This window comes from Kogia breviceps, chromosome 17 (assembly GCF_026419965.1).
Source record: "Kogia breviceps isolate mKogBre1 chromosome 17, mKogBre1 haplotype 1, whole genome shotgun sequence".
Taxonomy (NCBI): Eukaryota; Metazoa; Chordata; class Mammalia; order Artiodactyla; family Physeteridae; genus Kogia; species Kogia breviceps.
Window position 1 is genome coordinate 7779521 of NC_081326.1, and position 23246 is coordinate 7802766.

Sequence of the window (23246 nt, forward strand, 5' to 3'; positions counted from 1 at the left end):
TATTTAATAAACACCCTATGTAGCGCTCAGCTTTGAAGAAGGATTCCAATGCAGCCTAACCTGACTCCCAACTTCAGACAGTTCACAATTTAGTTAATATCTGCTCCTGTGTATTACAGAGTTATTGCAACAAATAACAGGCGGAGAATCCAGCAGGAGTGTTCCATCTATCGACTTGTGATCATAAAGTCTGCATCACTGGGTTCTATAAAAGTGCTCCAAAGATGCATGGTGATCAAAGAAATTTCCACAGGTCAAAACACAGAAAACGTTCTACTTGTTTTATAGACCAGAATCTGATTGCGAAAGGGTTGCTGAGTATCAAGCCCCCAAAGGTATAATTGCCAGGTGTTCCAATTCATAACTGTCTGTACTTCTGTCTGCCTTTACTGATACTCCAAAGTTATAAACATCAGGCCAAACGAGGAAACATTTTTGCCCCGTCTAGCTAACTGTAAATGAAAACAAACCAGAATTCAAGCAGAGAAAACAGTTCTTCTTACACGTCTGGATACAGCTCTGTAAGACAGGGAGGTAACTTCTAGAATAAAGAATCAAGTACACGGTGAAAAAGCAGGATAGCACCCAGCACATTATGTCTGAGGCATCTGCATGACGCAGTGAGCCAGCAGCTGGGCCTCAGGGATTTAATCAGATCGGCACCCAGAAGACACCTCTCCAACTGACTTACACCTCATCCCTCGCAACCCAGGGGCAATAAGAGCGGAAAGAAACTAAAGTGCAGAAAAGAAGTGCCCTGAGTGCCACCTCCTTGTTTCGGTACCAAATTCCAGAGAACCCGGAGCCTTTTCAATTGGACGAACAGCAGTTTCGTCTGAGGAGGGCAGCTCGGAGGAGACAAGGCCACGTGAGCTCAGAGCGCGTTTTTCTCAAAGTGCCTTTGGCTGCTCCAAACTGGAAATGCAGAGTAAATACAGTACCGTGTAAAATTCACCATAAATAAACGTTCAAACATACAGATTACATTTTTGCCTTTTTAACTAATAAGTTCCTAAGCTTAAAGGACACAAGCCAGGAAAATATTTCTAGGCTCGAACAGAAAATTACACAACTAAGCCTTAGAAGATTAAGACTTATAACACCCATAATAAATAAAATGTAAGCAAAGCAACTTTGTTCAGCTTCAAAGCAGTCTATACCAGTTTTGCAAATAACTTTATTTTCTCACCAAAGTAAGCCTTAGGCACAAGTTGAAGGCAGTCACAGAAGTCAGGGGTTCACCGGCTACCCGGATTTTACCTTCATCAGAGGCTTTTCAAAAGGGCTGATCAGAAGGGATACTGAAGAAAGGGCAAATTATAATCTCGCATCCTTATTTTTCACTTACAAGAATACAGCATAATTAATTTCTGTACATAAAATGTGTATTAGTAGCATGACAAAAAAGCAGAGCCTGATGAGAAATCGATTCCAAACATTTTTAACACACAAATTTAATTATTTACTTCTCATAAACTGATCACACATCTTCTAGTGTTAGTAACAATGAAGCATGAAGAAAAACAAGGCTGGCTTAAAAAACAAATCTCAGACATTTGTCTAAGAGAATTTCTCTGAGTGAGGCCTAAGACTGCTTTTGAATTTAAACCTAATGAACTCTGATATGTCACAGTACTCAAATTCAAAGTGGAAGACATGGTAAATACAGGCAAAGACTGCATAAGCTTTCAGAAAGAACATTATTAAATCATACTCATTTGTTCCAAAATATTAACATTCCAAAATCAGAAGCTTTTGACTGTTAGAAACATTAACAGAATGAAACGTAGTCCCTGAATAATCAGGAAAAGACAAACTAGGGTTCTAATAGTTATTTAAGCATTGGGAGATCACTGTCCAATGTACAACACATGTATCTATTTCCAAAAGTAGCTACTAAATAATGCTTTTTTAAAATAAGGTTAGCAAATTGGACAGTTTTCCCGACACATGTAAATGCTGAGTCAAGGGGGAAGTTGATGTGCTTCCAGGGTTCTGATTCGAGACTTTTACTTTCGGGCTCTCATTCTGATAGCCTGCAAGAGCGAGCTCTAAAAAAGAAACTCAACTTGTCATATTCCCTTCTGAAAAAATGGGGGAATAATCTACTTTCTGAAAGCAACCTGATTAAATGGGAAAAAATATGAATAAATATTTGAAAAGTAGAAATTATCATAGTTAAATAAAATGTTAAAAAATGCAAATATTTTCCAATTTTAAGCTCTATAAAGAACCAAAGCTAAGCTAAGTTTCACAGAGGCTCAAGGAGATGTAAAAACATAAAACACCACTCCCAAAAAGGGTAAAAGAAATCAAATGTCTTGGATCTTATCGCTCTTAAGCTATAAGAGCTCTGTTTGAGGTGGGAGATGAATGAAATCTCATTTTAAGAAATGCATGTCACATATGTCTAATACAATTGTTTTTGCTATCACTTTAGCAAACTCATTTTAAATGAATTGATTCAAAGGTGTTTTTAAGGTTTTCTAACAGCAAAAATAGATTCTCCTAAAAAGAATTACCACTTCAATAAATTTAATTTACAAATATAAAAATCATATTATACCTAAGCCAAAGTTGATGGCCAATTAATAAGGTAATACAGGAAAAAATGGAAAAAGACCGTTATTTAGGGTGAATAATTTTAATATGTACAACATTATTTAAGATAACATATTCACATTTTCCTTCCTGTGTAATATGCCTCCTTTAAAAAAAAATACAAATTACTTTCTCTGGATGTCTATTTGGAAATGAAATTAAAAATAAATTTTGCTTTCACAGACAGAAAGATTCAGATACACTACTATCTGAATACAGTAACTGAACTACCCTATGGCAAAAACATGAGGTTATTTTCAAAGTATTTTAAAAGCACCATTAATACAAAATTTTACACTGAAATTTGTATTAACCTGTCTGACAAATCAACCTAAACAAATTACAATTTAAAAAAAAATCAGCCTTTTAAAGAACCATCATTTTACACATCAATCACGTTAAAGAGCAACAGAGAAGCACTGAATTTAGGAATCATGCTAGAAATATTTTTATAATTAATTCCACTATAATCATCTCAATGAACAGCATGTTAGAAGGACAAGCAGCAAGGGTTAATCACAAAACAATGTGCTATTAAGTTTCTGAATTTAGTACATGAGTTGAAACAAAACGATACAGAAACCAATTATACGACCAAGAACAACATTCTCAATGCACTTTGTGGACCAGTAGGAGAATGAGGGGTACCGCTTTCCTCAAGTGGGAAAGCCAAGCAAGGGACTAGCTAGGCGCTGTACTGGGGAAAAGATCACATAGTTGCCTTGTACTGTCCGATCACAGCTGCCCCACTGCACGTTAAGCCCTGGGTGAGCAAAGGAAAGAAAGAAAAAGGAGATTGCTTCGGGGGTTCACAAGCCAGTGACTTCAGTCCCTGCATCAAAGTTACTGGTTATGTAAATCCAAGATGACGCAAGTCTTTCCCTGAACCCCTTCATTCTGTGACGTACCATCAACACCATCTGTGGTCTCGCTTTCTTCTTCTTCTTCTTCTAGCATTTCAAAAGGAGTCATTATATCATAGAGAAATGAGAGGAAACCATAAAACCAATCTGAACTTTCCTCTGCTAAAATATTAAGGACTTCCTCAAGAGAATCAATATTTTCATTACTGCCATCTTTGGTCAGGCCTACATAAGAATAAAGGAAGAGAGAAAGAGAAAATAAGGAGAGCAGTTAGGTGGAAAAAAGAAGTTGAGGAAGAGTGATCTCAAAAAGGATGTGCATCACGGTCAAGGAAGTTTACAGAAAAGATATTTTGGAAAATAAGGAAATCGGTTTAGATGCACACCTTACAATCAACTCTCAATCATATGGACTAAAGGAAAAGCAATTTGACCAATCCTCACCCTTCCTACCGGCCCCTAACCAGGTTTGCCTTTCTCTCATCAGAGAACTGAGAGCCGAAAAACCCACAAAATTGTATCAGCCAAAACAGACTGACCAACTTCCACGGGAACGGAGAGGAACAGTAGTAGGAGGATAAAAAACACTTCCGACAAGCCCCGCATTTGCCCGTGTAGCACCCAGATATTATCGAGAGTTGATTATACAAACATTTACGTATATCAATAAATATTCACTGAAAACACAATTGTTCATTTCCTCAAACTTTTCCCTTTAGGAGCTGGAGTTAGTTTAGGAAACTCTGGAATTAACATGACTAGCAGGGTAACTGTTCAGCCTCCACAGATGGGCACCAACGTGCTCAAATTATACCAGATAAACAACTTAAATTTTAAAACTAGGAAATGTTAGCTTTATGATGCTCTGGTTACTGACTTGTGGTCCTGTCATTCTGACCAATAATAAGAGTCAGCTATTGATAACAATTCGCTCAGCCTACCAATATGAGATGTGATCAAGGCCAGTCACCTGCAACAGGAACATTCCAGAGTTCTCTCCCTGTCCGCTCATGAAGTTAGCTTCTACTGCAAAGATCCCAGACCCCCATATGGAAAGAAAGCAGTGTGTGTATCGTTTTTATCATTTGTTTTTTTCCTGTGAAGAACTGGCTTTGGGTAAGACTGGTCTCTTGGGTCCAGTAGGTATCAAAGTCCACCAATAGAACTGTCAAGTTCTATACAGTAAGATCCATAATTTTGAGGAGAAAAGAAAAACAGGCTGTAAGAAATATGCACATCTATGATTTTAGAGCTTTTCGGATTATAACCACCTAATCTGGTATTTCTGGCTTTGACAACACAGAATTTGTCCACACAGCATAACTACCAGCAACCAAGATTGGCAGGGCAAGGGATAATAATAAGACAACTAGTTTCAAGTTAAAGATGATAGTGAATTTTCCCCACATTAGTCCACAGAAGAACTACACCGCGCCATTCTTCATGCGTCGGGGGGGAAAAAACCCACAAACTTCAGTCGGTATTTCAATTATTTTTTGACCAACCCAGCATGTTTCTTCACTGAACCGAACAGTTGACAAGTGCTATGAACAGAGATCTGTATTCCCACCCAAGCCCCTGTGGGAATAACACTATTTCTTCTTCTTGTCCAAAAACTCTACAGCTGTATATTTAGAATAAACATTTTTCTTTTTCTCCATTTTCCAATACAAGTACTTCCAAGTATTGAATATGAAATATAAAACTTTACCACCCTTCAGCATGACAGGATGAAGTGTGCAACAAATATGCAAAAGTATTTGAGCAAAACTGATGACCCAACTATGCAACATTTTTGTGGTTCTGAAGACGAAAGTACTAGTCCAAAGAGAAAAAGAAATTATGTTCTGGATTTATAATTCCTTAACCTCTAAGAGAAGGCCTGAACCAAAGAGCAGCATGTGCCTGCCTTTGGGCAAGATCCAGCCCTCCCTTCCCTCCTTCTCACTCAGGCATCTGTCAAGTCTACAAATGTTGGTCAGGGCTCTAGGGATTGCTTCCCTTTTTGTTCTCTGGCCATAGCGGGTGCCAGCTAAGCGCCAGCCACAGGGCAAAAGGATAACAATGTAATCCACAGGTGGTGTTACTCTACGAAAATGTTACTCAGAATTTAGTCCTCTTTCCTATCGATTTATTTGAGAAACAAATTTTCAAAGAATACATTACGAGACAATGTAGCTTTCCATCATCCAAACCAAAATCAAAGACATTTTATTTTAGATGATTTGGCCACAAAAGTAGGAAGGAATGTAAACAAGACCAGGCTTAGAATATTTTAAAAGTATATTGTAAGGGCCATGGCCAGAAATAATAAAATTAATGATGGCTATTGATCTTGATTTACTCACATATTTCATTCTCTTTATAGTTCATAAGAAAAGCAAACTTTGAAATGTAAAAGAAATGTAAACATGAATGTGTACATTTCTTCAAATGGACCAAATTTAGATATATGCAAATTTAAGACTCCAGAAAGAAATACTAATGAGACAAATCCAAACCTATGGAAGTTCAGCATAACTATTACCACACCTGCCATGCCAAGCTCTCACCCCATCTCTGACTTTCTACTTTCATCCCTCCCCCCCCAGGGAGTCCCTCTGCCTTAATCCAAGGCCCTTACCTTTGAACTGCTTCTCCAATGAGAATGTACCCCAGAGATCTGGCTCCTTTGGGGGTACACACTCACTGAATCTGCTCCCTGAACATACAGAGCCCAGGCAAGGCCAGAATTTCACCTAGTTCTTGCAGACCATCCACCAGTAATACAGGCACCACTAGGCTACGATAACCTCACAAAGTAGAAAAGAACCTTGGTCATAAAATTCAATTCCCATCAAGGTTGTATTTCATGCAGAGAATTCAAACACTACAGAATAAGGTCAGAGGACAAACAGCTTACATTAGTTTTTTTCATCTTTACCAAAGCCACAAGCCAACTGTGAATTTGTACACACACAGTAAAACAGTTTATCTTAGCCTTCGTGCATTTAATAGTCAAATTAGCAAATGAACACTCAGATTCACCAACTAAGTTCTGTCTCCAAGTATATGATTCTTGAAAAAGGAACAAGTTACCATTTGCCCATACCACGTATGTGGCTACCCACAAATGGCAATGTTCTAAATTACAATTAATTAAACTCTTAACAGTTGCTTAAAAATATTAAGGGGAATAAATTTTTGAAATCTAAAATACTAAAAATCAAGTTATTAATGTAAGTTTGCAATAGAAATCAATGTGTGTTGTAGAAGAAATAACATGTTTTAATTTTTAATAGTTGACATTTCCTGACAGACCAGATAGTTGATTTTAAGGACCTCCCTCCTTTAAAAAATCAACAAAATACAGTGGATAAGTAATATTATTTCTAAAAATGAGGAAATGGCTCACATGAAGTTATTTTTTAAATAAAAAGCTTTGCTATTCAGAATCTGTCATTTAAAGAAAAGTAACAAAATGAAGTAAAAAACCATTTATAGGCAAGCAAATTAGCATCATTCTGAAATAAGGTCGATATAATCTTCTTTCTTACGCATGCCTAGGATTATAGTCTTCTGAGAATTTACCAAATTTATAGAAACCCAAATTTAGATATATAACGACAAAATTATATAGAAAATTCTATTACGGTTAAGACAGGAAAAGAAATTTCATGGGTATAGGAAGCTTTCACTGTTAAGTAGCAAATATAGTTCTCACTGAGCAGTAACAAGAAAACAATGGCAAAATTAAGAAGTTTTATTACATTTCAGTACAGATGTGTCTCCCATTTTTTTCATATCCATAAAATATAGACAAAATTGTGTGTCTAGGAAGAATTTGTGCCATTATTCTACTAAGCTTAGTATGTAAACCTTGCCATATTTGTTATTTTTCTAAAGACTTTAGTATAAAATGTTTTAATGCATATTACGCTACATACTAAAACAAAGGAAAGTATGCTGTTTAACAAGCAGAAATACATATCTCACCAGGCCAGATTACCTAAAATTTGCATATTAAAATTAGCACCATCCTTTCTAGTATGAGAGTATTTTAAAATTAAATGAAGGAATATCACATCTTTATCTATTATTTTTAAAATCTCAATGATAAAGACGGGTAATTCTGGTGATACAAGAGAAGGGTCCAAGACTTAAAAAAATCAAGAAACCTGGCCAAAGACTACTAGTTTATATTTTAATGTTACCTTTCAAATAGTCATAGGACATTATAAGATGTTTACTACCACTATTTTATTTCAGAATAAATTTATGTAAGCCTTCAGAAATTCACATATTCAAATGGACGTTGAATTATGTCAAATGATGCTAAAGAATGGTCGCCATTACCATATGTGAAAACAGACTAGGACATTATCTACAGGTTCAAATGTTAAGTTCAGAATATAAAGTGCTTTAAATCTAAAAACACATATGAAATTATATTACTTATAATATCTGTGCAGGAGCTATGTACTTATCCATTTGTAACAGTAAATTGAAATGTGAGAGTTTATAGAAAAATAATTAAGCCATTCAACATCCCAACAAGAATGAAATAAATGATTTAAGTGGGAAAATATCTTTCATAACATGGAAATGACTGACACTAACATTACCAAAGCTAAAATATTGGGTTAGCCAAAAGGTTCATTTGGCCAACCCGATATTATTTTGCTTCCAACATTTTAGCACCACTAATTAAAAAAAAAAAAAAAAAATGTGTACTTGCCTAATAAAACTTTGGCATCATCTACATCAAAATCTCCATCACCATCAGCATCATAGATTCCCAGTTTTCCTACAAGAGGGGCAGGAAAGACGGATAGGGGAACAAAAGGAAAAACAAATTTAATAAGGTGTTACTATTTCTTACAGTCCTGCATATCGAACATTAATGCAACCAATCAATGCAACTCTTTGCACCTTTCATCCTTAAAAGCCATGCTAACGATAATCTCACTTAAAAATGAAGGCAGTTCACTTAGAGATTGAGGAAATATTCACCTAACAAATCTAAGAAATATAACTCAGATAATATTTTCTTTAAGGGCTTAATAATGCCCTGAGATTTAATCATTTCAGAATAGTTTTTTTTAAATTTTACTGCTAAAACTATTTTAGGTAAAATTTTCAACATATATAAGGAATAATACAGATCCATTTCTAATAGTTACATGAAATTTAATGTTTCTAAAGTACAGAAGTTCCTCACACCATTAATATTCAAAACAAAAGAACACCCACCGAGCCTCAAATAAAGACCATATATAATTAACATCGCGTATAAGTACTAAAAATAAGAGGATGATTAATTTTACATTTCATAATAATGATTTATGACAAAAGCATCATGAATCAACCTTTAAAAACAGACTTCTGGAAATAAAGTAAGTAAAACTGGCTTTTTGAAACTACAAAGGAAAACTTACACTTATCCTACTTAAAAATGTAATTAGCACTGGCCACCTACTACTAAGAAAAAAAATAAGGCTTAGAACAGACAAGCTGAGAAGACGATACTAGCAGAGACTTCCTCCTTCAAGAATAGTCAATGTGTATTTTAACTTTATCATCTCAGAGCACTGTTCAGCATTTCAAATATAAGTCGAATACATTCAGTTCCCTAAAAACATCCTAAAATCAACACAGTTTATAATTCATCATTGGACAGGGGCTGTGAAGAGACTTATTAATTTAACATTTTAAACAGCAATATTTAAACCACATTTACAAATACAGAATCAGTACTAAAACACCAGTTGACAGCACTGCCACTATTTTTGTTTGTTTGATTGTTTAAGCTATGCTTTTATTTTTACTTATTTTTTTTAATTTTAGAATTTTATTTTTTTATACAGCAGGTTCTTATTAGTTATCTATTTCATACATATTAGTGTACACACGTCAATTCCAATCTCCCAGTTCATCCCACCACCACCACCACCACCCACCACTTTCCCCCCTTACTGCCACCATTTTTTAATAAAAACTAAGTTAACTCCAATAAAGATGTTAAAAAAAAAGGAAGTTAAAACATTACACAACAGCAGGAAGAGCTTTGGGAGCAGAGTTGCTATGACCAAACTAGACCCTCCCAGAGCCCTTGTTCCACCTAGGAAAATATTGTTAACCTGCTATGTAGAAGTCTGACTGACAAAGCACATACACGTTGAAAATGATAATAACAATAAAAATGTAGAGATAAGGAAGTTATCATTTTTATAGCCAAGAAAATGTAAGTGAAAAGCGCTGGTCTGCAGTTGAGGCTACGTATAGCACAGAGTTCAAATAACAATAAAAAGAGAGAACATACAGAGTTTCCCTGGTGGAGCAGTGGTTGAGAGTCCGCCTGCCGATGCAGCGGACGCGGGTTCGTGCCCCGGTCCGGGAGGATCCCACGTGCCGCGGAGCGGCTGGGCCCCTGAGCCGTGGCCGCTGAGCCTGCGCGTCCGGAGCCTGCGCTCCGCAACGGGAGAGGCCACAACGGTGAGAGGCCCGCATACCGCAAAAAAAAAAAAAAAAGATAGAAAATACTATACTTTCTCACAAATTTAAGAGGGAAAATTGGTCCTACCACTTACATTCTCTGATGCAGGTGATAACTAAAATAGTAGCCCAAGGATGAGGGTTTAGAGACTAGCACAAGTAGACTTCAAATGCATCTCCAATAGCCTACCTTGAAGTACCTCTGACAAGTTATAACGGAAGTCCTTTGCTTTGGCTGCATGCATACAAAAACACGAAAATCGTTACTCGAGCTTAAATGTGCACATCTTTTAAATCTCTTCTTTTGTCTAATAGACTTTGCTTCGCAACATCATCAACTTAAGTTAACAAAAGCACAGATCTACTCAGAAGTTCCTCTCCAAACTAAAATTCTTCCTCTATCACTCTTACCAATCTACTCGGAGACACTTTCCTCCAAGTACAATAATAAAAATAAGAAGCTTTAACAAAAGGCAGATTACATGTGTGTTTTGTTATTCTTTGCCTTTCCCCCCAGAAAGATGGCTGGCTATAATCTAATAAGTAAAGCAAAAGTGCAGAACGGTCTACGGAAGGGAGGGGATTTTCTCTGCGACACTGTACATACAGAGAAAAGTGTGCATTTTTTTTTCAGTGAAAAGGTCCACATCTTTCACTGGATTATTAGAAAGGAAGGCCATTTACTCACAACAGCCAAAAAGTGGAAATAACCCCTATGTCCATCAATGATGAATGGACGAGCAAAATGTGGTGAATCCATACGATGGAACATAGCTCATCCATAAAATGGAGCAAGTACCAAACCCTGAAAACATCACACTAAGTGCAAAACAACAGACACAAAGGGCCACGTATTATATGATTCCATTTATATGAAATGTCCGGAACAGGCAGATACCCCGAGTGTATTAGTGCTTTTGCCAGGAGACAAGAAGAAGAGGGGGATGGAAATAGTCTGAAATTAATAACGATGACAGCACAAAATTATATGTTAAAACACAGTGAACTGTACATTTTTACATATTTACAATATTGAATTTTTATCTCAATTATAAAAAGAGACTTGGTCAGGTAAAACAACAAAAAAAGTATGACTCCAAAAATTATAAAGAATCATTAATGTAAAAAACCGTGAAAAATTGCAGTGATTATGGGGAGAGAAGAGGAAATGGAGAGGAAAGGAAGACAACTATAACTTCCTCCGAACACCCTACAGGCCACAGCTACACATGCACATACACGCACACACACACTCACATCCACACACAACAGTTCCAACGAGGACACAGAGGCGTGTGCTTCGAAATGCTCTCTTTAAGGCAGGGTCTTGCAAATTGTGTTTATGATCCATTCATGGGTCCTTAAATAAATTCAGTGGCTCCTGACCAGTATTTTAAAAATTCATAATACAACAAAATAGAAATAGAAATTATAGAGTACTGCATGTCGCGAGAGTACGTACCGTTAAAACTTTTTGGTGTGATATATAGACAATATAAAGCCTATTTTTTTCTATGACAGGTCATGTTCAAAGAAGTTGAAAGTGCCACAGCAAGGTAACCCTGATAACATCCCCTTTTGTTCCTTCCCTACTGAGAACCACTGAGAGGCTACAGAATTGACAGTACAAATAAGAAACAATACGAAAATCCTTACCTAGCACTTCCTCGTAATCAACAAGATCAAACCAGACCACAGCTACCGATGTCCAGACTCCGAGCAATGCAATGACCATAAACCAAGTGAAAAATGAACTTCCAGAAAGTCCTCCTTTCCTCCCATTCTTGTGTCCTCCATGCTTTGTCTCTGTTAAAAAAAAATAAAACAGACGGACAATGTCATTATATAAGAAGAAAACGCTTTATTGAACCTCTTTTCACTGAAATATTTCTCCAGGAATTTGAGAGTACTTCCAATGGTAAATCACTTCAAAGCTATCAATAGTTTTCACTTAAATTCTTAAATCATGTTACACAAAATAAAGCTTTTAAAAATGGAAAAGACTACGCTTAGCCTCAATAACACATATGTATGACCCTAACTTCTAAGTAACGAAAGCAATAAACTCCTAATGGGCTAGCGATTGTTTAAAAATAAAAATTGATATAGGTTTTCCTTCCAAGTTCTTTATCTAAACAACCTAAATATAACCTCCTTCAAAGTTCAGAGCATATCAGCAACTTAAAGAGATCATAAATGTAGCCAAAGCCTTTTTTTTTTTTGTCGCATTTAGTTTCTGTAGAATCTTGAAAGCTGTAACTGCCATAGAAGAAGCTCCCCCCAAAACACTTCCCATTCTTAGCCAGAGAGACAGAGATGAAGGAAGGAAACTATTTATAGGAAACAGAGGTCAGGGAAGAAGAGAAGCCAAACAGTGCAATTCAGTCCTCCTCCACAAGGTCCACTGGACCCAGCGAAAAAGGGAACGGTTTTCATAACTGGTCTCGACATAGGATACAGTTTTGTAAAGTGCTGTCCACCAGAAGTGTCATGTATCACATACGATATGTTTAATATACTTTATACTCTTCTGGAAATACTCGTACAGCCAAAAATAAACAAAAATAACGACAGTCAAGTAATATTAAAAGGAAATGGTCAACACTGTCCTTAAAAGGACCATAAAACTCAAATTTCTCTTAAAAAGGAATACGATAAATATTAAATATTAATAAATAAATTAGAAGAATATGTCATATCGCAACATGCCCTCTGGGAAAAGGAAACATTTATCAAGCAAGCAGGAAAGAAGGATGCCATCTTCCGTCCGTGGAGCACGTCACCTCCTCTGCGTGCGTGCGATTCTCACCAGGGTCCTGTCAGTGTTTCTCAAGAGGGTGTTTCTGGGTTTAAACAGGACAATTCTTCATCCTGTGTGACTGTTCCTCACACTGCAGGGCAGCTGGCATCCCTGGCTTCCTCTGGTCCCACAGGTAAGGAGCTCCCAGTGATTACGACAAACAAAAACACCCCCAAATATTTCCAGGTGTCCCCTACAACACTGGGGGCAAGGACAGGAATAATCACCTCTGTTTTACAGGAAAAAGACGAAATGGTTCACCCAAAGCCACCGGCACAAGGCGGGTCCAGCCAGGAATGTGCCCTGACTTCTGTGGTCCTGAATTCCTTGCTCCATATGAATGGGTCAAATCACATGATTTCAGATACCTCACTAGCTCTCATCTAAAACCTGCTTCCTGAGTCCTAAACCCAGTTCTAATTAGGGAATACTGGTAGTAATTTTCCAGTGGCTTAAATCAAGAACATACTATCAATTCTTCTTGTTAAAAAGATATACATATTTTTTAAACCAACCACTAGATCAACTTTTCAAAAGGGATCATAAAAACTGAATCAGTCTTAGAGTGTGTATGTTATGTCTGTGGATATACACACTCAAACATACACATATGTATTTATATATCTATATTTAAGTATATAAATTGATGAACTAAATAAAACAAAATTCCTTCTTAAAGAAAAAGTCATTTGCCTTTTCTAGTGTTCTTTAAATATTAACAGACCCATCAATAAGGGCCAGATTTATAAATAATCACACGGTAAATTTACAAAAGTATGCTTTACCAAATAACATCCAGCCATCTAATTTGTTTCTTTTTCTTTTCTTTTTCCTCACATGATCTATTAAAAGTCTCCTAAAAGCTGGCTATATAAAAACATAACTTATACATTTAAAAAAATACCTGCTGGGCACAGATCATAATGATACTTATTAAATCCACCTAAAATAGGCTCCACTGTTTTATTATCTGAACATAGTCACCGGAGTGGAGACTGGGTGAAAATTTCTGCAACGCTGGTGAGGGAAAATGATGATTTCCAAAATTTTATGTGTCTTAAGGATAGAAGTTATACGAAGAACAATATAAAATAAAGCACCACTATAATTTTTAAAAAGAAAAGAAATAGCTTCTGTGGGAAGGGGAGCACCACAGATTCAGCAACAGTGTGGTGTGTTTAATTTACTGAACTTCTACAAACATGAAGGCATTTTTTAAGACTGTATTTTAAAAAAACCTTTATTTCTATACAACAAATCAATCTATGCACATTACCCATTTGTATAGAATACTAACTATAAAGAGAATAATGCCTTCTAAATATGCAACTATAACAGTGACTAAGGATGGTCCTCCCTTGGCTACTTATCTAAGAATCAAACTTAAACTTCTTATTTAAAATAAGTGCTAAAATGGCAGGAAAACTGGGTTCTTGTCTTATCTCCTCTTGGACATTTTGTAACTGATACCAGTCTCTTGTACTGTTCCTGATTAACTAGAAAATAATAAGGCCAAATAAATATAGTTCAACATTTTATTCATTCATTTAATGTATTTATTCAGCACATATGTGCCAGACATGACTCAATAATTAAGTTTTCAAAATATGTACCTCAATAAAAGTACACCTCAGACGATGCTACTTGAAATAAGCTTATAAAGAAATAGCTAATAAAACAAAATAATAATTTGAATTCCAAGTCCAATTCTTTCTCCATTTCTATCTCTTTCTTAGAGCAGAAACGGAGGGGGGAAATTCCTGAGATTCTCAAAAGGAAAGTATCACTTATCCAAGTTAATTCGTAATATTCGTCTAAGTTATTGACCTGCAACACCAAATATAAGTAAAGAGTGGAAATGAGTTTTTTTAAAAATTATATAAATGCATATACCAAAACAGAGAGAAGGGATTAGGAGGGTAAAGAGAGGGAAAGCCAAAGACAGTAAAGAATACACCTTTACCTAGAATCGATCCACATTTATTTTAGACATGAGGCTAATACCTTCAATCAAGTTTCCTAACTCACTGCACAAAACTAAAGAAGAGACTTTAGAGACAGCCTCACCCCTCACCCAAAGGAGTTAAAGCAACAAGTGCTGATGGAGGGCAGGCCTAGAAATTGTCTGAATACAGCACGAGTGGACACAAGAACCTGAAGAGCAGCAGGAGGCCATTTATGACTGATGCTCACCGGCAACGCTGACTAGTCCTTAACTGTTAAACTTACAGTCCTTAACTATGCAAATAATCTTTCGTACACAGTGATAATGATATCATATTAATTCTGTCATTAAAGTATTGTTTTAAAACTGTTTAAGAATGCAAGAAATGTACAATAAATTTTGGATTTTCATTCAAAATATTTTTTATTAAAGATTTACTGCTTTAAAGGTAAATGTCAAAAAAAAGAGTAAATGTTATTTAGTTAGAACATGAAATAATCAGCATTATTTTATCCATCCCTTTCTAATGTCAAATAAATGAGGTGTTACTCCAGTAGTATTAATCTTTTGAAGGTTAATATTTACCAATTCCATAAAGGAACAAAACAGTAAATTACAGAAAGGAGTCTTTCTTGAGACATCTTTTCTAGGGGAAACTTTTTAATTGACACTAAACAGCACACTCTTGATATGTCACTTTGTAAATATGGTGTACCTGGTCCCGAAGGGCAGATCAGTTCCTGTCCAACTGAACTGAAAAAAGCAGAGTAAGATAAACCCTTCGAGAGAGTTTAAAACTCCCCAAGCACACCTGAAACCAGTACTGTGTTCCAAACATATTCTGGAAGAACATCTAGTAGCTGTCCCTCTTTTCTAAAATCAGAATAAATCTAAGAATTTTCATTTCATTTCTGGCTCCATAGTCAACCTATAGTCCCAGGGATTAATCAAAAAGATTTTTTTTTTAATGAGAGTTAAAAATATGGCAAGAGGGCTTCCCTGGTGGCGCAGTGGTTGAGAGTCCGCCTGCCGACGCAGGGGACACGGGTTCGTGCCCCGGTCCGGGAGGATCCCACGTGCCGCGGAGCGGCTGGGCCCGTGAGCCATGGCCGCTGAGCCTGCGCGTCCGGAGCCTGTGCTCCGCAACGGGAGAGGCCACAGCAGTGAGAGGCCCGCATACCGCAAAAAAAAAAAAAAAAAATATGGCAAGAACTATGTGATTCATTTTTTTTCCACGTTGACCCATCCAATCAGAAAACGCTCTCACATACTACCAAACACAGAAAATTACCATGGTCATCAATGGAATGGGTCTCCCCAGAATGAAGCCTGGGCTAGGGACAATCGGAAATTTTATTTATTTGGTTAGAAAAGGGAAAAGAGAAGATGCACTCCCAGCACCTGAGCACTAGTCAGTTACTTAACTGGAAGTACAACTAAGTGAGTTACAATAACCATTTATGAGATTTGGTAAGCATTATGCTGGTGATTTCATATTTGTACACAAATTCTACTCATTTAAAGTTTTAAAAAACCATAAAAGCAATTCATCAAACTGATTTCTTTTTCTACATTACAAAATGTCACCCTTTAGGAGCCATGAACTCTTAAAAGTGGGTCCGAAGTAACAGCTGACTTTGCCTCACTATGTACGTTAAGCAATCCATGCAGAAGAGGAGAAATGCCTTCTAAAAGAACTAAAAGTCTGATAGATACCTCATGTTCTCCTTCACAGCTCCATGAGCCACTTTACCAGAAAAGTCAAGTAAGCCATTCTAACCATTTACTTAAAACAGTGTTCAAAGCAGAGATACTCATATTCTCTATACTAATAATAGAATCCTTCCAGCGGCTGCTCGGGCAGCTGAGAGTTGGAAGCAGTCTTTAATATGTCTATTTTATTTTTCTTAAATACATTTTCAATATAATGAGCCAATATCGCTTGCCTTCAATTAAATGAAAAGACGACCTTAACTTACAAAGAAAAGCAAAAGCAAACACATACAAAAATGTAAATCAACACATCATTAAAGAACACTGGAAGGTTAATGATTTGATTTGAGAAACAAAACAAAGTCCCAATGTCTTTTCTTTGCACTTACTGCCTGCTTCACAAAAATTAGGTCCATTTCCACATAGGGTAAGTCTCTGCTTGAGCCAACTAAGTGCGCTCATTAATACCAAAGGGACTTATCAAGCCCTTAAATTTCCTATAATTTTACATAAGATCCGAATGCACACAATTCTTTAAGTTCACTGTAAGTAACGTCTAAGACCAAGACACACCACATGTTTATTTTTCTGAAGTTTGTAAAATGTGGTCTCTGGTAGTATGATACAATAAAAGATATTCTAAGTTAATTAAGACACTAAAACTTAATATTCATATTACAGACAGATTAGTCCATGAAAAATTAAACTATTTTGAAACATCAAGGTCTCCAGAAGTTCAAAATAGAAAACGTAGAAGATGCAGTCAAAGCACTTAGCCAAAAATATTTGAACAGCGCTCAACTGAAAACCAAGCTAAAAACTGTCGGCTAGATCCCAAGTCACCTTTAACCTGAACAATAAAAATATACCTTTACCTTCTGCCATTTTGATTTCTTCAATCCATTAATAATATATATGGAAGATAAAAAACCAATGCCCTATGAGCAGGTATCGGGCACACCACAGGCCCTTCGTTACTAGAGCTGTGGACTGGCCAACGGCTCCTTGGGCAAGGCCTCTAGAACTGAAATTGGACCTGACTGCAAACTCTGCTCACCAGTTATTTTTAGAGGCCTCTTCCTCATGGCCAAATATTGCTAATCACTCAGGCTGAAATACTCTCTCTGCTAACAGTCCAACAGCCTTTCTCCCACTGCTGGGATTCCTTTCTGGGTTGGTCCTATCCCCCAATTCCAAACCCTAAAAAATATCAGGCATGCTGAAAAAAAAATGGAACAAATGCACTGCCAGTTTGGGTGTTTTTGGAATCAGTCTTGAATGGTTTTAGCACAAGTACCAAATCATTCAAAACTGAAACAAGTCTTGCTATAAAATGTGGGCCCCAAGCCCTGCAACAGCGTGAATTGACCCTTCGGAATCTAATCAAACGCCTATATGAAAAGTCCATTACACAGTTTGCATGAAACAGAACCCTAAACGGTAAGAAATGGATTAATGCTCTAGAATTCTGATTCACAGGCATTACCATCCCAAGACTAATTCCCTCAAAAGCAAAACTAAAGCAACAATCAAAAACTTTTTCCCTAGGGAATTCCGTGGTTAGGACTTGGTGCTTTCACTGTGGGGGCCCGGGTTTGACGCCTGGTCAGGGAACTAAGATCCCGCAAGCCGAGTGGCATGGCCCCCAAAAAACACAAATGTTTCCCTAGAGAAGGAGAGAGAGGGAGCTGGGAAGGAAGCATGGAGTGAGGAGACAGGGAAAGAAGGAACTCTTCATCAGTAAGAGTATCATCTAGGAAACACTGTCTCAGGGAACTGGAAAGCCAATGTACAACTGCATTCTGATTTTCCTCACCTTCCCTCCAGTCCCCTCTCCAAATATTCTCTTTGGGGAAATAAAACCAGCCCAATTTATTCACTGACTTAAGATTGGCAGCTCACAGAATTCATCAGAGCTCTGATCAGCTACACTAAATTAATCTAGCACAAATTGTATCCAGAGTGAGGCAGCAACCTTTCAAAGTTTTTTATGAGTCTTAATTTTTTCAGTCAAACAATGCTTCACATGCAAATGAAACAGTTAAGTGTTCTAAGAAGGAGTCAGCAACCTAAGATACCAATATTTGATGGCTCAGAGCTGGGACAGAGTGAACAGGGCAGCAGTGAACAACTAACCCAAACTGACCAGGGTCTTAGGTGTCCTGACCAAGAGCCATTCCTCTCCTCAAGGATCTGTCCCACTGAAGTGGGTGCCTGCTAAAATGTTGAATAACGAATCATCTGTTGACAGGGGTTTAAGACAGATGACCAACCAGCACACAAATTTACTAGACAAATATTTCAGAAGCTTCTTTTGCTGTTTTCAGAGGGAGAGGGAAAGCGACAAGAGGCCCTTCTTGGGAGCACTGGAAACCAAGCCATCACACTTACATGGCGGGTAGCCTGTTTCAGACTTAAGAGACCTGGATTCAATTCTAGCTGCTTCATTACCTTTGATTTGAGAGAAGTCATCGAACTTCTGGGCCTCGACTTCCTTGCCTATAAAAAGTGTCTTGGCACAAACGAGGTGTGCAAATATTTGTTGAAGTCATGCATGCAACACATTTTGATTGAATCCATCTGGACTCGTGCGTAAGTCTCCTCATCTCCAATTCACAGCTCTTTTCATGACCCTAGCCTGCCACCAAGACTGCAGGGGCGGCTAGGGTTTCCTCTTTCCCTTTATGGGCCTGTACAAGGCCAGCTGCACCCTAACTTCCGGGTCTGCGGCCAAACACTAAACTGAGACAAGAATCACAGCTACTAAGTATGGGTATGCCTCACCACTGAGGCTCCTTCCACACAGCTCCAATTATTCCTCCTCCACAAATCTTTATCGCACATATTCACACATCCCAGAGTTAACCTTCTCCTCTGTTTTTTGCAACAATTTTACAGTTATTTCAAGTCTCTTCCCTCCTCAATTTTGCAATAATGGCATACCTGTTATTCTGGATAGGGCGATTAGGATGAATGAATCTCTCTGAAATAACATTTAATCCATCACGTGCTTAAGGAAAAAGAAATCCTGATTTGCAAGTAACTATTTCTTATAATAACAATTCATTTTTATGATGGGAAATGTTTATAAAAGCTTTTAAATAAATAAAATTTGCATATTGTAATCATGTTTTTAAAACCCTAGCAAAGAGAACTACAGTAGTATTAACTATTCCTTGTAGTAGCTGCTGAAACTAATAGCAAACTCCTAGGTCCAAGCAAAGACCAAACTTCTGCAATGTGCTGAGACTATTACTCTCAGCCTGACACCACTGGAGACCACAAGAGTCAAGATCTATGTCCACGGGGTCTAGCGCTCTCCCTGCCTCCAAAACTGACCAGGTGAACACCCATCAGAGTTCTCATGGGGTGACAGCGATGACCCCCCCCCCCCGCTCACCCAATCACCCAATCAGAAGTCCTACTCAAACTTTAGAGTCACCTGGAGGACTGGTCAAAACAGATGCTGAGCCCACCCCAGAGGTTTTGGCTCTGTAGGTCTGCAGAGGGGCCTGAGAATGTGTATTTCCAGTAAGCTCCCAGGTAATCTGATGCTGCTGGTCTAGGGACCACACAGAAAGAGAATCACTGCACTACTGCCTGCACTAGCCATCCCTAATTCTCAGGGTCTGGAGCAGGGGAAAGGCGCTCTTGCTTTTATCAAGTTCCAGACCATCATTCCTCACCACCTAAAAAAGAAAAAAACAACAGAACCCTGTTCCCCCAAGTCCATGCTGTCCAATTATACTACCCTCCTCCTGCCCCATCCCTGTCACCACCCATGTGCCGTGACCTCTCCTCTCAGTGAAACCTTCTTCACCTCGATTCCAGCCATAACTATGGGATGTCATGTCCAGCTGTGTGGCCAACATGTCAGGTTCTCTTTCCTTCATTTCTTTATCCATCCAGTGACCTTGTTCCCTTCCATTCTATATCCACACTAGTCCTTACATTCTCACCATGGACCTTACCACAAACCCAACCTAACTCACCTTCCTAATCACATCTTCGTTCTTGCTGAAATATCTCTGCAGCTCTCCTAGCACAACCATCCTAACAGATCCTGCTAAGAAAGCTCTGCTTGTTTGGGTGCATCATAAGGACTGCAGGATACCATGAGACAGCAAAAATACAGTTCTTTAAAACAAAAACTAAAAACCTTTCATCTATAGTCTCCAAAGCAAACATGAGCGTGTTTTACCATTCTAAACCCAATATTAAACAGCCAGTATTACAGAAGTAACAAAAGACAACTCAACAGACATTGGGTAAAATCTCCTTAAACACATCAGCTCAGCTGTTGCCAGGTAGAAGGAACACTACCTCTACAGGCAAAGGTTTAGGTTCTATTGAATACATAAGCAACCACTCTGATCACGACTTTCCCGTTGTTCCAGCCTGTTTACTCAACGATTTCTTCTTAGGTCCTGTAGGTCTCTTGCTTCTCCTTTTTTCTCACCCCTCTTCATTCCCCTCCTGCCTTCACATCTTTCCAAATCCACCTTAAGAGTCCATCGTTCGTTATTTATATCACTCCCAGACTCACTAAGCTCCCTGCTGCTGTATCCTGTCACTGTATCAATCTGCCATCATTAGCTCCCCGGACAAACACAGCTCTTCCACGATGACTATGTCAAACTTATCTGCCTCTAAAGTAGTCTATCTTTGCAAACTCAAAAAATAAAAAAATTTTTTAAATGCCGGGCTTCCCTGGTGGCGCAGTGGTTGCAGACACGGGTTCGCGCCCCGGTCCGAGAGGATCCCACGTGCCGCGGAGCGGCTGGGCCCATGAGCCATGGCCGCTGGGCCTGCGCGTCCGGAGCCTGTGCTCCGCAACGCGAGACGCCACAACAGTGAGAGGCCCGCGTACCACACACACACACAAAAAAGTTACCTGTGTGGGCTTCCCTGGTGGCGCAGTGGTTGAGAGTCCGCCTGCCGATGCAGGGGGCACGAAGCCCCGGTCCGGGAAGATCCTACATACCGCGGAGCGGCTGGGCCCATGAGCCATGGCCGCTGCGCCTGCGCGTCCGGAGCCTGCGCTCCGGAACGCGAGAGGCCACGGGCAGTGAGAGGCACGCATACCGCAAAAAAAAAAAAAAAAGAAGAAGAAAGGGCTTCCCTGGTGGCGCAGTGGTTGAGCGTCCGCCTGCCGATGCAGGGGACGCGGGTTCCTGCCCCGGTCCGGGAGGATCCCACGTGCCGCGGAGCGGCTGGGCCCGTGAGCCGTGGCCGCTGCGCCTGCGCGTCCGGAGCGGCTGGGCCCGTGAGCCGTGGCCGCTGCGCCTGCGCGTCCGGAGCCTGCGCTCCGCAACGCGAGAGGCCACGGGCAGTGAGAGGCACGCATACCGCAAAAAAAAAAAAAAAGAAGAAAGGGCTTCCCTGGTGGCGCAGTGGTTGAGCGTCTGCCTGCCGATGCAGGGGACGCGGGTTCCTGCCCCGGTCCGGGAGGATCCCACGTGCCGCGGAGCTGCTGGGCCCGTGAGCCATGTCCGCTGCGCCTGCGCGTCTGGAGCTTGTGCTCCACAACGGGAGAGGCCACAACAGTGAGAGGCCTGCGTACCGCAAAAAAAAGGTAAGTTTAGGGGCTTCCCTGGTGGCGCAGTGGTTGAGAGTCCGCCTGCCGATGCAGGGAACGCGGGTTCGTGCCCCGGTCCGGGAGGAGCGGCTGGGCCTGTGAGCCGTGGCCGCTGAGCCTGCGCGTCCGGAGCCTGTGCTCCGCAACAGGAGAGGCCACGACAGTGAGAGGCCCGCGTACCGAAGGAAAAAAAAAAAAAAAAAAGCCATAGCTCACAGAGAAGACAGAGCCGTCAGCCGGGAGCTGTCCGCCAATGGTTGTGCGCTACCAACCATGAGAAGCCGAAATTCACCTACATTCATTCTCTGCTTCCCTCCTCAGCCACCTTATACTCTATCTTTTCCCTCCCCTCTTCCAGCAGCTCTCGGCCTTTACTGCATCTTTTCCCTCAGCGCCACAGCTCGCCCCTGGCTCTTCCACGTCCCCGTCAAAGGTGAAATTCTCAGCAGGGCCATCATGTCACTGCTTTCACTCTCCAACCCCTTATCCACTCCTTACAACCCGGAGGCTGCAGTCTGGCTTCTGCACGGGCCTCCAATGTAGCGGCGCCAATGCCACGCCGATGACATCCATCTCACTAAACCGAATCGAAAATTTTCAGTCCTCATCTAATTCGTCCTCTCAGAAGAGTTCCCCCTCCTTCTTAAACATTCTCTTCCCTTGACTTTCATTACTCTAGAATCATCTTCGACCTCTGTGGAATTCTAATTCCCAAGCTCCTTTGCTAGCTCACCCTCCTCTAGCTGACTTTTAAACATGGAAATTCCAGGAGCCTTGGTCCTATGGCCTTTCCCTAGTTTATTTTAGCTACCACCTTCTAGATAGCTTAATTTTTTCTCTCCTTCAAGCTCACATACCCGTCTACTCAATACCCCATGTGAGTGACTTAAGGACACCCCAAGCTCAGCTGATACACGACTGGACCCATCATCTTTCCCACCTCCTCTCCAGTGTTCTAAATCTTATAAGCACTTCCATCAAGCCAGAGGCTTAAACCAAAACCCTGGGATTCATCCTAGACTTTATTCTCTCCTGTTTCCCAAACACCCATCTCCCAAATCAGAGTTTCTACATCAGGCCAATGGATTACAACTATGCCAAGATATGAATTCTCCTCAGTACTTGAGTCATCCTTGCCTATATGTACCCCAGCACGATATTTTTTAAAATTTCTTAAAAAAAAAAGTTTTTTTTGTATGCGCCATGCCATGAAAAAGTGGGAAATTGTCTCCAATGACCCATATTTCTGCCTCTTTCCTACGATCATCTAAA

General features: G+C 39.4%; 1 protein-coding gene across 30 annotated transcripts in view; it reads right to left on the minus strand.

The window, feature by feature from the left end:
* The window catches only part of ASPH (aspartate beta-hydroxylase), a 232136-nt gene that overhangs the window by 183809 nt on the left and 25081 nt on the right, over positions 1 to 23246 (minus strand). For 12 of the 30 annotated variants that reach the window (XM_067017979.1, XM_067017970.1, XM_067017972.1 and 9 more), the window contains exons 2-4: positions 11595 to 11744; positions 10129 to 10173; positions 8182 to 8250 (exon numbers count right to left, since the gene is read on the minus strand). In XM_067017979.1, coding sequence (XP_066874080.1) covers positions 8182 to 8250; positions 10129 to 10173; positions 11595 to 11744 — 264 coding nt within the window. Of the gene's footprint in view, positions 1 to 8181; positions 8251 to 10128; positions 10174 to 11594; positions 11745 to 17271; positions 17439 to 23246 lie in introns of those variants that run through there. The other 18 variants (XM_067017984.1, XM_067017986.1, XM_067017981.1 and 15 more) reach the window with 5 other exon arrangements.